The sequence below is a fragment of the Heteronotia binoei genome, chromosome 16 (genome assembly GCF_032191835.1).
Source record: "Heteronotia binoei isolate CCM8104 ecotype False Entrance Well chromosome 16, APGP_CSIRO_Hbin_v1, whole genome shotgun sequence".
NCBI lineage: Eukaryota > Metazoa > Chordata > Lepidosauria > Squamata > Gekkonidae > Heteronotia > Heteronotia binoei.
In genome coordinates this window covers 681,842-699,962 of record NC_083238.1, presented here as the reverse complement: position 1 = coordinate 699,962, position 18,121 = coordinate 681,842, and the positions used below count along the sequence as shown (strand labels likewise).

Here is an 18,121-nt window from a genome sequence, read left to right as displayed (position 1 = left end):
ATCATCTGTTCCTTCAAGCCACCCCTAGTCCCACTGTTTCCAGAACACTCAGCCAAAGTTTGATCTGGGTTCTCCACCCCCTCAGTTGGTTTTTCAGTGTCAGCCAACTGAGCTCCTTCCTGCCTGGAAGGCTCCACAGCATCCTGCTGCCCTTGTGGAAATTGGCACCCCTCTTCCCATTGGGCACATCCTCCTGCAGGGCTTGAGACAGGCTGGTCCTCCCCCTCCCTGGTTGGTGGTGAGGTGGCTTCCCTAAAGTTGCCTTCCTCCCCCCACCTTCCCCTGAGGGTTTGGCTTGGGTTCTCAGTCCCCTCGGTTGGTTTTTCAGCACTACCAAACTGACCCCCCTCTTGCCTGAAAGGTCCCACAGCTTCCCAGGATTCCTGTCTGCCCTGCTTCAAGACGACCTGTTTTGAGAGCGTCTCGGACGATCCCACTTCCTGATCCACAGCTACTTGGTGAACCGGTTCCAACCTAAGGCCGCTCCGGACCCCCTTCTGGAACCACTCCCGTCCCCCCAAGCCTTCAGCTATGTGCTCCTCTGAGCCCACATTAGCCTTGCTGCTCTCAGAACCTCCTGTGAAATCTCCACTCTCCACCTCGGTCTCTTCAGCTTGCACATCCTTTACGCTAGACAGGTTCCCTTCCTCGCTAGGAACATCCACAGCCTCTTGCTGCACTTGGGGAAAGCTACACCCCTCTTCCCCTTGGGAACACCCTCCTCCAGGGCTTGAGATAGGCTGGTCCTCCCCCTCCTGGGTGACTGCCCTCTCTTCGTCCTCAGTAACCTGGGCTATTTCCCCCTCCCTGGTTGGTGGTGAGGTGGCTTCCCTAACGTTGCCTTCCTCCTCCCACTTTCCTCTGAGGGTTTGGCTGCGGGTTACAGCATTGATAGAGTACTGGCCAACCAACAAATCCCGGCCCAATAACACTGGAACTGTCTGTTCCTTCATTACCCCACATTCAGCATAGGATTTACCTTCTTGTGGAGCCAAACCCCTGAACTGCTTTTGGGAGTGGTCTGGCCCCAGTTTAAACCTTTTAAATACAGTGGCTTTATAGGCCGCAAAAGTTATCCCCCCATCTTCCCTAGGCATGCTGTGATAGATGGCTGAAAGCTCTCCAGTCAGGTTGCTACAGAGGTAAGACATATAGTCCTCCTCTGCAATCCCCCACTGTTTGGCTGCCCTCTCAAAGTTGGAGAGGTATATGGAGGGGTCTTCTCCCTCTTGGTACACTGCAAAGTCCTTGGGGGTGACTTGGATCTCTTTGCTTAGTTCAGCTTCCAGACGTAGCACCTCAAGCTCATGGCGACGTTGCTCTTCCTGCTCCCGTCTGCGCATCTCAGCTTTCTCTCTTTCCTCCCGTCTGCGGATCTCAGCTTTCTCTCTTTCCTCCTGTCTGCGGGTCTCAGCTTGTCTCAGCTCCCTCTCTCTTTCCTCCTGTCTGCGGATCTCAGCTTGTCTCAGCTCCCTCTCTGCTTGTCTTTCCTCTCTCTCTTGTTCCTCCTGTCTGCGGTCTCGGTCCGCCTCGATACGCATTCTCTCCAGTTCCATCTGTAGCCGCAAAATTGCTTCTGACTGGGTAGGGGGCACTTTTGCAGGTGCCCCTGCATGCTGATGATACTCCAAAAGGAGGTCTTTCATATCTACTACAGTCATGTTGTCACACTCCAGCTTGTGCTTTGCACACTCTTCCTGGAGCTGTGGCTTTGTCATCTTCAGGATTTCCCGCATCTTAGCACGCTCCATCCTAACTAACTAAACTTTCCCTACTCCAGTTGACCCGAAAATAAAACAAAACCTCTGTTGCTTCCTCTGGGTGCTTGCACGCATCAAAAACCAAAAATGCCTGGCCAATCAAGTTCTCTGTTTGTTCTCATCCCACCGCTGCCACCAAGTGTGACGGAACCGGCCCGATTCTGCCTTCAGGCCCGGTCCCGTCAGCTCCCTATTGAGTCGCCAACTCCTGGAGGGAGCTATTTCTCCTCCTGCCCCTTGGGCTCGCTGCCACCACCTGCTCAGTCCCGGGGTTCAGATTGAGAGGAACAGGACTCCCAATCCCCCTCTCCAGCTGTGAGGCTAGGCCTCCAGGTCCTCTGCCACCCTGCACTTGGGTTTCACAGAGACCTCAGCGCTTCTTTGGGGCACCCCTGGAGGATTGGCACCTTATCCAACTGCATGCCTTCCCCCTTCCCCGGGGCCCCCTTCCTAACACAGCGTGGTCTAAAGCGGTCTGGGGATCTATGTGGTACAGAGATTGACTGCCAGCATTTAAACAGTAAAAATCATTTATTTAAAAGAGAAAAGGATAGGGAAAGAAAAACAAAACAAAAACAGTTGCATCTAAAAAGTTAGCACAGCACAGCACACGCACAGCAAACAGCCTGACAAACAAAATGTGTTATAAACGCGTCCTGCTGGCCCTGATCTAAACTTGCCCTGTCTTGTGAATTACTTACTTTGTCTTACTGCCTGGAGGCCTCATTCTCTTTTGAATAGGCCGCATGCACAGGCAGGAGCTCTCCCACTGGCAACCTCTTCCTTCGAGCTGCAGCTGAGAACTCAACTCTCTTCCTGCCTAACACATGGCAAGAACAAAAGCACTTCCTGCCTCTCTAGGAGATTTCCCCCCTAGCGTTGTTGGTTTGGCTCTGGAAGGGAGGGGGGAGTGAGGGGAAGGCTACAAAGCCTGCTGAGGGATTTACTGACCCCTGCCAAATGAAGCACCACCACTGACTAAAATGGCGTTTCTCCACAAGCATCATCGTCGTTCTGGTGCCGGAGGACGATCCAGAATGTGCAGAGGAGGGAGAAGGGGAACCGCTGCCGAGAGACATGCCCGAGGAGGACGCCCGCATGTTCCGAGCCTTAGTTCGAAAGGAGGTCAAGGGGGCGATCAAGGGGCTGAAGGACGAGATGCAAGCGATGACCACCCAACTCTCCCACGCCCTGGGTTTGGCGGGGCCCTGGAGGTCCCAACCAGCCCCTCAGGCTTGGGCCCCTGCAGCTCCACCGCCAGTGCCAGCGGCTCCCCCCGCGAGAGGGCCGATGCCATGACAAGCGGGCCTAGCAGCCCCGAGACGGGGGACGAGGCAGAGAGCTGGAAGCTACCTTCAATGGGGACCCGGAAAAGGTGGACTACTTTGCCATCCAAGCGAATAGCTATATGTACTACTGGGGAAACACCTTCCCCGACGAGTTCAGCAAGGTGGATTACTTAGGCTTGAAACTGAGAGGGGCTGCAAAGAGGTGGTACATAAGCCTGTACAAGGCCATGAGCCCCGAACTGGACTATCTGCAAACTTTCCTCCAGGCTTTGATGGCCCAATACGAGGACCCCCTTCAGGAGACGCGCGCACTGGCGGCACTGAGGGACATGCAGCAAGGGTCCCGATCCATTCGAGAATTCCGAGCGAACACCTCCAAGGTCCGGGGATGGAGCGAGCTGATGAAGATCGAGCACTTCACCCGGGGCCTGAACGCCAGCATACTGGATCGGGCCCTTACCCGTCAGGCCCACCACACTAGTGGGCTGCATACAACTAGCGGGGGAAGTCGTGACCAACAGGAAGTGTGTGGCAGTGCAGCGCCAACACCAGTCTGGGAAGGGCCCGCAGAAACCTCCCCCCCCCCAAGGCCGAGCCCAAGAAGCCCGCAGGGGGAGGAGGAGCGGCTGCGGGGCCACGTAAATGCTTCAGGTGTGGTGACCCAAGCCCCCTGGCCTCCAGCTGTCCTACTCCCCCTAAGACCCCACAAGGGGAAGCGAAGACCAACGCCCCAACCCTGAAGAAACCGGCCAGCCGCCCTAAGGAAGCGGTGAAGAGCAACGTCGCCATGCTGGAAGAGCTAGAGGAAGAAGTGTTGCTGTCAGCGGAGCTGGGCGACCTAGCTTGGGCATCTGAGCCAGCGGGAAACGAAACCGACCTGCTTTGAAGGGTGCCAGCCAGCAGGTCGAACAGGAAGAGGCACCAGTGAGGGTGAGAATTACGAGATGTATTTTGTAACAGTGAAACTACTGAACACTAACCTGAAAAGGTTCATGCAGATCCGGGCCTTAATAGACTCGGGGTGCAATCAAGAACTGATTTCCCCTAAACTAGTGGAAGCCCTGGGGCTCGAGAGCTCGCCGCTGCCCTGCCCCATGCAGTTCGAGCAAATGGATGGGTCAGTGATGCGAGGGGAACCATGTAAACTAGAGACCCAGCTCCTGCCAATGGGGATCGAGGAGCACAGCTGCCCCCCCATCGGGACACGGACTGCGCCATAGAACTAATCCCGGGGGAAACCCTACCCCGGGCAAAATTGTATCCCATGGGGTGGGCGGAGAAGAAAGAGCTCCATACGTTTCTAGATCAGAACCTGGAGAGAGGCTTCATTAGACCGCCCACGGCCCCCACACCGCCCCGGTCCTGTTTAGGAAGAAGGATGGCTCGCTTAGACTTTGCATGGATTTTTGCGGGATAAATGCGATTTCCACGTCCAATGCCTACCCCATCCCCCTCATCCGGGACATGTTGAGTACAGTTTTGGGGAGCAAGATCTTTACCAAATTGGACTTGAGGGATGCGTACTTCCGAGTGCGCCTCAAGAAGGGGGACGAATGGAAGACAGCGTTCAATATGCCCATGGGACAGTTCGAGTACTTGGTCATGCCCTTCGGACTACAGGGGGCCCCGGGGGTGTTCATGAACTTTATTAACGATGTGCTCAGAAAGTTTTTGTTCAAGGGGGTGGTGGTATATCTGGATGACATCATTATTTACTCGCAGGACGAACAGTCCATGTGAAATTGGTGAGGGAGGTGCTCAGCACCTTGCTGGAGCACCAGCTCTATGCCAAGCTGTCTAAATGTGAATTCCATCAGACCAAACTAGACTACTTGGGGTTCCGCATGTTGGAAAAGGGGTTGGCGATGGACCCGGCCAAGGTGCAGGCGGTCTTAGAGTGGGCTCCCCTGAGGACACGTAGACAGCTCCGATCATTCCTCGGGTTTGCAAATTTTTATAGGACCTTCATAGAGGGGTTTGCCCAGATTGCCCTCCCTTTAACAGAGCTACTAAAGACAAAAGGGAAGGGGCCCGACGCTAAACGGCCGGGAGCCCAACTAAATTGGACCCTGAAGTGCCAAGTGGCCTTCGACAAACTAAAACGCCTGTTCACTAGTGAACCGGTCCTGAGCCACCCGGACGAGCAGCAGGCCTTCGTTGTGCAATGCGACGCCTCTGATGTGGCCGTCGGCGCCATTCTTATGCAAAGGGATGAGGAAGGGAGGTTGAAATCATGTGCCTATATCTCCCGGAAGTTCTCGGGAGAGTAGAGAAATTGGTCGGTGTGGAACAAGGAGGCTTTTGCTGTCATGTTCGCCCTCAAAACTTGGCAGTCCTGGCTAGAGGGGGCTAAAGTACCTTTTGAAATCTGGACTGACCATAAAAACCTTGAAGCACTCACAGGGAAATGAAAGCTGAGTGAGAAGCAAATCAGGTGAGCGTGGTTCATCTCCAAATTTGACTTTACTTTACGGCACATACCGGGGGCGAAAAACTTCTTAGCGGACGCCCTTTCGCGACTCCCGCAGCACGAGAGTCAGAGGAAAGAGATAGTAGAGTCCTTAGTTCCACCCTCCCAGGTTGTGACAATGATCACTACGTGATCACAAAAGAAAAGGAACCTAGAGGGGCTAAGTAAGGAAAAACTAGCCGCGGAGACCGAAGGAGAAGGAGAGGATCAGCCCGACGGAGTACAAAAGGGGAGAGACGGGCCGTGGTACAAAGGAGAAAAACTGTACGTCCCGAAAAGCTTAAGAGCAGAAGTGCTGCAGTTCTGTCACTCCAATAAGCTAGCGGGGCACTTTGGCTAAATAAAGACCCTGCACCTAATCAGTAGGCAATTCTGGTGGCCATTCCTAAAAAAGGATGTGTCAGAGTACATAGCTTCTTGCCCCATTTGCATTATGGCCAAAAGGAGGGGTGGGAACTCCTCAAGCCCCTAGAAACGGCAAAACGCCCCTGTTCGGTGGTGTCTATGGATTTCATTGTGGAGCTACCCCCCTCCCATGGGAAGACAGTGATCCTGGTGGTGGTAGACACCTTCTCCAAGCAAGCCCATTTCATTCCCTGTGCCCAATTGCCCACAGCAAAGAAGTTGCCCATGCTATTCTTCAATCACGTGGTTAGACTCCACTAATTCCCGGACAAGGTCATTAGCGACCGCGGGCCGCAGTTCGTTGCCACCTTCTGGCGGGAGTTTTGTAAATTGGTGGGGATCGAGCAAGGCTTGAGCTCTGCCTACCACCCCCAGACGGACGGACAGACGGAGCGGTTAAACGGGGTTCTAGAGCAATACCTACACTGCTTAAAGAGAATGTAAATTGGTGGGCACAATTTCTGGCATCTTTTTTCACTTATGTTGATCAAACAGGCCGAATCCCAAAGCAGTGGGGGACAGCTATAGTTGTCCCTATTTTTAAAAAAGGCAATCGAAATAATCCCGCCAATTATAGGCCCATAAGTCTTTTAAATATAATAAGTAAGATCTATACAAGACATCTTTTAGAAAAACTAGAAATATGGATGGAACAAGAAGAAATTATTCCCCTGGAACAGGCTGGATTTAGGAAAGAAAGGTCGACCGAGCACTGCCTGATATTGCAACAGCTAATTGGGAAGTACTCTGCCAGAGGTACAACTGCTCTATATGCCGCTTTTATTGATTTAAAGGCAGCATTTGATTCCATTTCAAGGCAACGATTGTGGCAAAAACTAGCGGCTTCTAATATTGATAAAAGGCTGCTATTTCTTATTCGTGGACTCCATGAAGAATCATTTCTTAGAGTGAGATGTAATATGCAGGGATTACTTACAGAACCAATAAAAACTCAGAAGGGTGTAAGACAGGGTTGCCTTTTGGCCCCCATCCTATTTAACTACTATATCAGTGATATGGTGGAACATATGACTGATACTAAATTTCACCCCCCAAAGCTGGCTCTTCGCCATCTTCCAGTACTGCTATATGCAGACGATGTGGTACTGTTATCTAGAACACCTATTGGGTTGCGGAGAGCATTAGACAGCTTTGTTAAGTACTGCGAAAATGAACGGTTGGTAATAAACTTTGAAAAAACAAAAGTGATGGCATTTGGCAAAAAAGCCAAGAAGAGGTATTGGACTATGAAAGGGAAGAAAATAGAACAAGTAACAAAATTTACTTATTTGGGAATGGTAATTCAGAATACAGGTGCCTATACTGAACATTGTAATATGAGGGTGGAGAAAGCTGAGAAAACAATGTACGCTATCCTGAGATTTTTTCGCTCTAAGGGGGCCTTCTATGTTCTGGCAGCACTGAAACTGTTCCAATACAAAGTGTTAACACAATTGCTCTATGGTATTAACCTGGGCATTTCGGCTAAAAAACTGAAGGCTCTCGAGAAAGTGCAATCTAAATTTCTTCGTAACGTTTTGCAGCTTCCGCCAGGTGTGTCAAATGCCCTTTTGCATTTAGAAACTGGGCAAATGAGAATTGAGGCCAGAATTATGTTATCTTCGGCATGTCAATGGCTAAGGATCCATAAAAACAAAAAAGGCTTCTTCCCTTTAATAACTCAAGACCCCTATAGGCCAAGGTGGCTGCAGTTGGTCAGAAGCAACTTAGAAAGTATAGGATTCTCACTTGAAAACCTCTTGGCGCAGAGCTATGCCAAAGCAAAAAGTATTATCAAACAAAGAATCTGCGATATAGAGAGACAAAGGGATCTAGAACAGGCCCCCTCTTTTTTAGCAGCTACTGAGACCAAATATGTTATGAGGACGGCCAAGTACTTTTTTTATTTGGAGGTACCAGCCCACAGAAGAGCCTTTACGTTGGCTCGATGCGCAGCCATGCCCTCAAAGGTGCTAGAAGGGAAATATAGAAAAGTCCCGTATGAAGACCGACGCTGTCCTTGTACTATGGGAGAGGTGGAGTCGATGACTCATATGTTTTTTCGATGCCCTTTCCACCAGGTACAGAGGGATAGGTTTGTTTCCCCGTTTGTAGTTAAACCAATGGCAGACGCGGACGAGGCATGTTTGGAGAAACTTTTGGTGGATGCAAGTCCAACTATCTCTAGACAGATAGCCAAATTTTGCCATTATCTTGTGAAGTTCCATACTAAGAAACAAGAAACTGCATGTCTTGTATGATCTCTTGGAATTTTAGTTTATAAATGTTTTTATATACTCTGATTTAAAGGATTTATATAAATTGGAACTGACTTGAATTTTAAAATTGGTTCAATTATATTTTAGTTATCTTGGATTGTATAGGTGGGGAAATGTTTATGTATTTTATTGTATTTTATGTTTTTTTAGGAGGGTATTTTATACTATCTTAGGTATTTTAGGAGGGTTTTATATGATGTGTTATAGTTTTTATATTGGTCTATGACTGTAATAAAGTTCATTCATTCATTCACTGTTTTATTAACCACCAACAGTCTGACTGGGTCGACCTGCTCCCGTTCGCTGAATATGGTTACAATAATAGTGTGCACAGTTCCACCAAGGCCTTCCCCTTCTCCACGGTGTATGGGTACGAGGGAAAATCAATGCCCTTATTGCCAGGAGGGGAACCCTCATCGGATCCCACCGCCTTTGAACAATGGTGGCAGGGACCGAGCGGGAGCTAGAAAACCATCCAAGAGAACCTAGAGGCAGCTAAGGAAACGTATAAGAAGCAATGTGACAAGTCCCATGCTCCCGCGTGGGATTTCAAGGTGGGAGACTCAGTATTTGTGTCTACTAAGAATCTGCCACTCAGTCAGCCTTCTAGGAAACTGGCTTATAAGTTTCTAGGGCCCTTTAAAATCAAGAGGATCATAAACCAGGTGACAGTGGAACTGGAGCTGCCAAAGGCACTTAGTAAAATACACCCTATATTTCATTGCAGCCTTCTTCGTCGAGACCCCGGGGCTTTGGTCTGGCATCCTCGAGCACCAGCCCCCCAGGCTGTGTTAATTGGAAACCAGAGTCACCACGAGGTCCAAGAAATCCTGGACTCTAGAGTCAAAAGAGGGATCTTGTACTACCTAGTTAAATGGAAAAATTTCCCAGCCAGCAAAAATGAATGGGTGGCTGAGGAGAATATCTCAGCACCAGATCTAATCAAGAGGTTCCATCAAAACCATTCCAGTGGGGCGGTGGAGGCGGCTTAAGGGGTGCAGTATGTCAAGTCTGTCTATAACTCTGGCTCAGTCAAAGAGCATTCTGGGTAGAACCAAAGTACAACCAAATGCTACTAGCTCATACTCTCCCTACCCCCTCCTTTCCTATAGAGGGTAGATTTGCTTTGAAATGGAAATATGTGAAAGTCTTATCTGTGCCTTCTCAGGCCTGGCTCACGGAAGGGAGACAGGAGCCCACTACGATCAAGGCCATGCAAGCCTGAGAACGAATTGATAACATCAATGTGTGAATGTTCCCTGCATAATCCCCCCCCTTAGGAATTCCTTTGAAGTATCCCTTATATGCCATGTATCCACACAGTATGTTCTTTAGTCTTTTCAATGCTTGGCTCAGGCCTCAAGTATCAGTATCAATAAAGTAGTTCCTTTGTATCAACAACGACTCGTTATTGAATCTGCCGACTTGACATTTTGAAAAGACTCCTGATCCAAAGCTCAACCATCCTGGCAACTTTGTAACCAGATGGCCGAAAAGATTCCGGAAGATGGGGAGCTTCCCAACGAGGAAGGGGAGCCTGAGGCCCCTTGGCACGTCTTGGACATCAGGAGAGCTGCCGCCTCCCCTCCACGACTCGTTAGTGAATCTGCCGACTTGACAATATCAGGACGAGTAACCATGGCTTTATAAAAAAACTTTGCTACTAATTCTGGTTTTTTTCCCAGATCAGAAGTATCAAGCAAGAAAAGCACCTTAAAATCATCAGAGGCCTCTAAAATTTGGGCCAATATGGGGTATAAAAGATCCCAGCGCCAAATAGAGAGGACATTGGAGAAGAACATGGGCAACAGTCTCAACACAATTAATCTTACAGGGAACAAAGCAGGAGTCAAGTTGCACCTTTAAGACCAACCAAGTTTTATTGAGAATGTAAGCTTTCATGTGCCCTCTAAGCATACTTCAGCAGATGAGGGGATCAGGGACAGCACCTACTTGAATAGGGAGTTCCTTGGAATCTGCCAAATAAAATGGCTGATGGAAGGGCATTGAATCTGGCCAAGGAAAAGGCTCTGCGCAAATTTAGAGCTAGAAGTTGGTAGTGGTACACAGCTGGAATATTTGCATTTGGAACAATCCCTAAGTTTAGAGGAGAACAGGTTCTGTTAGCAGAACTATAAAGGGTTTGTAGCTCTGTAGACTAGATTTTATTTCTAAAAAAGCCTCGGACTCAGAAAGCAAGGATAAGGATTCTAAAAATAGATTCAGGGAGCTTATTTTAGCTTCAGTGTAAGATAGCCAGCTAGAATGATCAGATTCAGAAAGTAGCTGGTACAGAAAACTAAGTGGATCAGAGTTGAAGTGGAGTCGTAACCAGAATTTAATAGTGTGAACCCATGCCTTAGTAGCCAACAAATTCTGACTGAGCTCCAAACATAAAATGGCATAAGGAACACACATAGGTACCCCCATGATCTTTCGCGAAAAGGTAGAGTGGACACGTTCAATTGAAATGTCAACTGCATCAATCCAGATAAGTATCCCGTATAATAATTGTGCTCAAGTTTTTGCATTAAAGGCCTTAAGTGCTAATGGCACATAATGATTACCTCTGTCAGAGAAATAAAAGCCAGATATTGCTGCAGCACTAACTTTAGCTACATTAATAGCCATTCTGTGATGGTGGGTCCAAGTAGTGTTGGATTGAAAATATACGCCCAGGTATTTGAAGTGCTTAACCTGTTCAAGTTTGTTACCACTAATACTCCACTTATATGATTTTCGGGGGAAAGGAAAGGCCAGTACCTTTGATTTTTCATAGTTTAGCTCCAGTCTGTTAGTCACACAATATTCGTGATAACGGTTCAGTAAGTGTTTTAATCCATCATGAGAGGTAGACAAGAGAACTGTATCATCCGCATATAATAACAAGGGAATGTGAGCAGAACCAAGTCTAGGGCTGTGGCCATCAACTAAAGAAGAGGAGAGCAAGATCATTTTTAAAAAGATTAAACAAATGGGGGGCAAAAATGCACCCCTGCTTAACTCCTTTCCTTATGTGGATCTTGGGGGAGAGTCTCCCCGACGAAGAACACCGGACTTGACAGGATATGGAGGTGTGGAGTCTTTTGATAAGAAACAATAACCTCTTATCCAAAGACATCCCCTCAAGCTTTACCCAGAGAAGTTCCCAACAATCCCAAGGGCACGGTGTGGCATCCATGATGTTGTGTGTGCTTGTGGCCTCATTTGGAGCTGACAAGAGGTTGCTTTGAGAACTGTTGGCACTGGAGGACTATGATTGTGATGAGTGCTGCGTCAGATCGATTTGCTGCTCCACTTTGGAGAGGCACAGAGACCTCAATGATCTTATTGTTGTTGTTCACATAATGAATATGCAGGAAATACAACAAAAATATGCACACAATTCTAATAACAGGAATAATAAATGCCAGAATTAATGACTTACCTCCCGGAGGGTTGGTTTGCCTCTAAAGAAATCTGTGTTTTTGCTGCTTTTGGGAGGACTGAATTTTGGATTCAGAAAAGCACATCCATTTGCAATGGCCTCTAGGGGAGCAGGTCCCTCATATGGAAAACCAAGACCAACAAAAAGCTGCAAAACATAAGCATTCTTATCTTTACTGATTTTCTGTAGAGAACAGCAATGTGGAAGTCAGCCTAAAAGAACTTTTAAAAACATATGCATTTATAAACAGAATTAATATAATTCTCAAAGATTATTTTTTTTAAAAAAACCTTGTATAATTAATGTGGACTCATTAGAAATAAGCAAGTAAATAAGAATGCCAGGCCGCTGCATTAAATCCAGTTTTTCCTCCCCCCACCCCCCGCACCTTCCCATACAAACTGTCTCCCAATGTCATTGTTAATCTATCTCTGCCCTGGTTTTGACCTTGTCATACAGCATGGCACCAAAAGATTGTCCCTTTGAAAACACACCACAGCAATCAAGGAAGCTTGTCCAAATTTATAGCGGTGGATGCTGGCAGGCAGAACCCTGAGCTGTTGAGTAGGTCTTATTAACTGTTTCCATTAAATGACTTTCCTGGAAATAGATGAAAGGGGCTATGGACTTGGTACTGTTATATACTCTTATAAATACAAGAAAAAATAAGAAATTACTTGTCCTTAGTTGTCTCACATTTACCTCAAAAAACTCTTATTTACCAAACTAGTGAGTTATTATCCCACCCTGCCTCTAAAAGGAGGTTCTCATTTTCCCATATGGTTCTCATTTTCCCATGTTATGCTCAAAACAATCCTGTGAGTTGGGTAAGGCTGAGATTATGTGACTGATTCAAAGTCATCCAGTGAGATGGGGATTTGAATCTGAAATTTCCAGATTGCAGCCTGAAATTTCAGTGACCACACAACACCTGGTTGTCTATATTGCTAAGCAAAGGACGTTAAGCAGGCCAGGCCCAGTTCATGCAGCACACGTCTACATTACTATTCAGTTTATTTCAGTTAAGTGGGGCAGGCAGACATGGGGGCACAGAATCTCAATTATTCATGCATACAAGACTGCCATGTTTTCTCATTATAGTAGAAATTATGGACTGCGGTGCCAGTTATGACGTGGGTAGAGCAAAATAGACAGCAGGAAGTAGAAGCTTTTGTGAGGCATTTTACTGTGAAACAAGGACTCACCGAGCCAACTTGGCCATTTGGCTTCCAAACTGAAAAGGGCCTATCATACAGATACTCTGCTCAGCACTACAATCACATTCAGGTTGTTGGTTTTTGCACCATCACCCTGCAGTGACAGTGCCATAGGATATCTTATAAAGTTGCCTTCACAACCTTGCTGTAATGGGTTCAAGTGAATAGAAACCATTGTGAAATAAGTTTTGTAAAACACTCTTAACTTCCACTTAGGATAAGTATGATGTGAAAGGAAATTAAAAGAAGCAAGGGGAGCATTTTCTTTTATTTGTTTTGATTTTTATTCAGCCCTCCCTGCAAGTGAGCTCAGGGCAGATTACATCAAGCAATATATAATAGATTAAATACAGTAATTCAATAAATTAGAAGTTAAAACATAAATTAAAACAGAGCCATCAATTAAAATATGATGAACTCAAGCTGAAGCCTCTGTCAGACATTGGAGAGTATTACTATGATATCATGCTAAGTATGAAGCTATGCTGTAACTTGTAATCTGGCTCTTGACATAACTAACTCCATTTTGAGCACTAGCTACTAACCATGGGACAAAGACCTTGCATATCAAACGGCTCTAGAGATGTTACTAACTCCAGCTGTGAATTCCTTTGCATAGTACTAACAAAAGCAATAGCTCTTCGAAGATAGCAGGCCTCAAGGAGAGCCAGCAGGGCTCCTCCGTGAGAAGAGGAACCACAAGCGATAAGAAGAAGGGAAAGTGTTACTTGTAGCCTAGAAGTGAGAATGTAGTATTGTTTAGAAACTCTTTGATGTTAGGGCTTAAAACTGTGTGTCTTTCACTAAATGCTATCAGCTCCAATAACTTCCCGTTCAGAACTTTGAGATATCAAATAAACATCTTAACTTTTGCAACAAATGGAAGTCCGTTTACTTTGAAACTCCACCGTCTGACAGCCGCTGGGCCATAAAAGATCTTCTTAAAACTAGGCCAGATAGGAAGAAGAACTGCAGTACGAGAGGCCAACTTGATTGGATGCCCACTGCCTCAGTCAAAGGCCTGGCGGAACAGTTCCATTTTACAGCCTCTGCAGAATGGTAGAAGTTCTGGCAGAGCCCTGATCTCAAGCAGGAGCAAGTTCCATCAGGTTGGGGCCAGGGCAGAAAATGCTCTGGTCCTGGTTGAGGCTAAGTGGACATCTTATGGACTGGGGACAGCCAGCAGATGTTGGTTAACCATGTGTAAGGCTCTTTGAGGCACATATGGGAAGAGGCAGTCTCAGATATGTCAGTCCCAGGCCGTGCAGAGCTTAAAGGTCAATACCAGCACCTTGAAACAGATCTGGAACTTGACTGGTAGCCAGCGCAATTGGCATAGCACCTACCAAATGCAAGCCTGCCCAGGCAATGTAGTCAGCAGGTGTACTGACACATTTTGCACTACCTGGAGTTTTCAGATCGGTTCCACACAGAGCAAGTTGCAGTACTTAAGCCTGGGCATGACCATTACATGTCATCATGGCTAAGTCCTGGGGGGAGAGGCAGGGTACCAATTGCCTGATCTGTTGAAGATGGTAGAAGGTAGATGTAGCAACTGTGGTTGGGCATATGGACATATGAAGCTGCCTTATATTGAATCAGACCCTTGGTCCATCAAAGTCAGTATTGTCTACTCAGACTGGCAGCCGCTCTACAGGGTCTCAAGCTGAGGTTTTTCACAGCTATTTGCCTGGACCTTTTTTTTGAGATGCCAGGGATTGAACCTGGGACCTTCTGCTTACCAAGCAGATGCTCTACCACTGAGCCACCGTCCCTCCCCCAAAAGATACAACCAAAAGATACAGTTCAAGAGGAAAAGGAGAAGGAACATTTTCTTCCATTTTGCTAAAAGAAGCATAATTGCCTGTCAAATACTTCCAATATTCCTGACTCAGATCCACTAAAAATAATTTACAATCCTAAGTACACTCAGGACGAACTCTAAGTAACTGGGGCATCATGAGGACCATGGCTAGAAAGAGACTCCACTATCCTTGTGGAGTTACCAGCATCATGCCTTGATTAATTAATTAGTTTACAGGATTACTCTACCTTTCTGCCCTCATCAGGGCCACCAAACAGCTAACATGCATAATAAAAACACATCATTCAAATAATTAAAACTAATAAGACTGCAATAAAATGCACATATATAAAAATTTAAAAGTTCTTCCTTGTGTATTTCAGCTCTACTTACTAATCTACTGAGCTCTTAAAGTCAAACATGAACGTTGTGTGTTTTACAGAAGTCTCAAGGTGTAAGCTGTCTCATATAGGTCAGGTGGTACTAGAGGTTAACTCCAAGGGTATCTCCTCTCTCCCCTTCTCTGACCCACTTCATTTCCTGGTTATGGCAAGTGAAATTCCTCCAACAGCAAAAGATTTCTGCTTACAAACAGCAGATGGCAGCAAAGTTTGCAGGAAAATGCAATTAATGCCCCCACAACAGCACAACTGTTATTATATGTAAGGGGAAAGGAGACCAAACAGTTGCTTCTATCAGCATTTTTTGCATATTATCAGTAAGAGGGGGAAGAGGAAGTATGACTTCAATCTTGTGCTACATCACTCCACAAAAGCCACTCACATTTCTCCTTTTTTTCTACATCCTATAACTTGACATGGTGTTCACTGATATTATGCAACAAATAGCTAAACCAAGTTATTTGAAGTACAGAGAGAACAGAAGCTCGCTGGAGTCCTCTGGCAATTCAGGCATCATGTTAGGAGGGGGAAATATCACCTGAAGCCTCCCTAATTAGAACATGGGTTGCTGAATGTAAACTTTGATCTGGGCATCCTGAAATAATCAATGCCACATTTGTATGAAGGTGCTTGTAGTCCCAGTAACTTCTGGCACAAAACCGTTACAGAATTGTCCATGTGGAAGATTCTAATTGGAAAATAGTGAAATAGGCTGAGAGAGAGAGAGAGAACACCCTTGGATGTAGAAACAACAAATATATCACAGAGAACAGAGATATTTTTCTAAAAGCAGTGACATTCCTTTACAACATTTCATCTTTATTGTGTATATTTTTGTTTGTTTGTTTTCCCCCTTACCCCTTCACCCTCCTTTTCTGGGAAGTTAGTTCACTCTGTGCATTCCATGCATTCTATAAGCTAAGCCTTTTTTGAACGTTTCAGTATGTATTCTCTATGTAAGGAGCTTATTTTGCAGCTTTTTATGTTGATCATATTGTATCTACTTCCTGAACTTTGCCTGTCCTAGGATAATGGTATAGATGTGTTATGATAGGTTTTTGTCTGGGGGAGACGAGAATCTAAAGGGTTAAGATTTTGTGAATATTTGACTGCACTTGTTGTATATTATTTTTTTTAAGTTTAATTAAAAAAAGAATGTATCTTTCCAAAAGAGCAATAAGGCCACATTGTGACAGGGCATTTCCTTTGTTAAGATGCAAAGAATGACTATGAACAAACTGCAGACTGCAAAAGAAAATGCTCCTGCCAAGTCTATTCAGAACTAATGGGTCTACCAAATTATATTTTCAACTCCTCTCTCAAAAATTTTAAGTAGCTTTCAGAAATCCAGTATCTATGAAGGACAATAAGATCCGTCTCTGCACTGCTATCCAAGTCAATAACAAAAAAGTTGAGAAACTATGGTAAGCCATTAAACTATATATTTCAGTTAGTTTAGACAAACATAGCTGAACCATTAATTAAAGAATATAAAATATCACAAACAATTCAGTAGTGGCCAGGTTTTAATTAATTAGAGGGAATGGTTCTGTTCTGTAGATAAGCACATTCCACTGTTTCCTTCAGAACCCTCTGAACATTTTTTTTTCTTTTCTGTCACTGATTTATTTAAGAAACACTCCTTGGGGAAGAGAGGCTGTTCCTGTATGTCTTGACAGCACACAGTTTCTGTTACCACTTAATAATAAATGTCGCACCAACAGTTCTTCACTCACATTAAATAACTGCTATCTTTTCAACTAAGTCTACCTTAGAAGTAATGACATTACAGACTTGGCTAAGGTGATCACAATACAGGACATGTATACATCATGTTGGGTTTTCCTCTTTTCCTGCTGTCCTTAGCTTTTGTCTTTTCCAGTGAATCTTGCCTTCTCATACTGTGACCAAAGTATGATACTCTCAGTTTGGTCATTTTAGCTTCTAGACAGAGTTCAAGCTTTGTTTGATCCAAAACCCACACATTATACAGCAGCTATATTAAGAACTGTGTATAGTATGCGTTACCTATTTGCTTTATGTATTACACTGCTCTCACTGCATAATAGACTTTGTTTCTAAAGGGAGCTATAATTCTAGTCCTATAATATGACTTATCAGATGTTTCATCCTATTGATTATGTCAAGGGTTTGTCATGAAAGGGTTACTAATCTACTGTACTTGTATTTCCTCTGCATATTTCTACAGTTGTTATTATCTCTTACTGATCTTCTTCGTGGTCTCTGTGCCTCACACTCATGGGATAGTGCGCTTGCGCCGATCCCCGAATCGGTATCTAAAAAGCCCGAGATTTTTCCGCGCTCGGCGCCAATGGGCATGCGCAGGCGTCCCAGTGCGCATGCTCACCGGCGCCAGCGCGGGGATCCCGCCAGTTCCTTTCTGACCGCTGCGCTGAGAGGTTTTCCTTTCCGTTTCTCCGGTCGGTGAGAATCCTTGGCTTTGCCTTTTTCTCGTTAGCCCGTTTATAGTTGTTAGTTAGTTAGTTAAATTAATAGTATAGTATAGTATAGTTAGTATTAGTAAAAAAAAAAAAAAAAGCGGTTTTCGTTTGTTTGGCCCCTTGGGGTGCTTCGCTCCCGCTTTCCCCCGTTTTCTCTCAGATCTTTCTGAGTAGTTTTTTTCCTGAGGCTTCTTTCTATGGAAAGTCGCTGGGGTTTTTTCAAGCGCTGCCGTGCTTGTGGGAAGAAGATCGCCCCTCCGGACGGCCATTCCCTGTGCCTGTTGTGCCTGGGAGAAGCGCACCGAGTTGAATCCTGTCCGCATTGTCTCCGCTTCTCGAAGCAGACAAGAAAAAATCGGGCGGCTCGTTTATCGGCGGCGCTCACCGAATCGGCGCTTCGCCCTCGTAGACCGATGGGAGTCATCGGTACCGAAATCGACCGACGCCCCGGCGCAGGAGCTTGCATCGGCCGATGCTGCTCCGATACTGACTTTGACCGATCCGCCGGAAGAGCGTGGCTCCACAAAATGTTCCCGCGAGGGATCCGTGGATACGCCCGCTAAGAAGCGCCGAGAGGACTCGGGGACCCGAGCTCCTAAGAAGACGA

At 46.1% G+C, this 18,121-nt stretch overlaps 1 protein-coding gene across 1 annotated transcript in view; it reads right to left on the bottom strand.

Moving 5' to 3' along the window:
* The window catches only part of MGAT5 (alpha-1,6-mannosylglycoprotein 6-beta-N-acetylglucosaminyltransferase), a 480,616-nt gene that overhangs the window by 91,282 nt on the left and 371,213 nt on the right, over window positions 1-18,121 (bottom strand). The window contains exon 13 of the mRNA XM_060256988.1: window positions 11,631-11,777. Coding sequence (XP_060112971.1) covers window positions 11,631-11,777 — 147 coding nt within the window. The remainder of the gene's footprint in view (window positions 1-11,630; window positions 11,778-18,121) is intronic.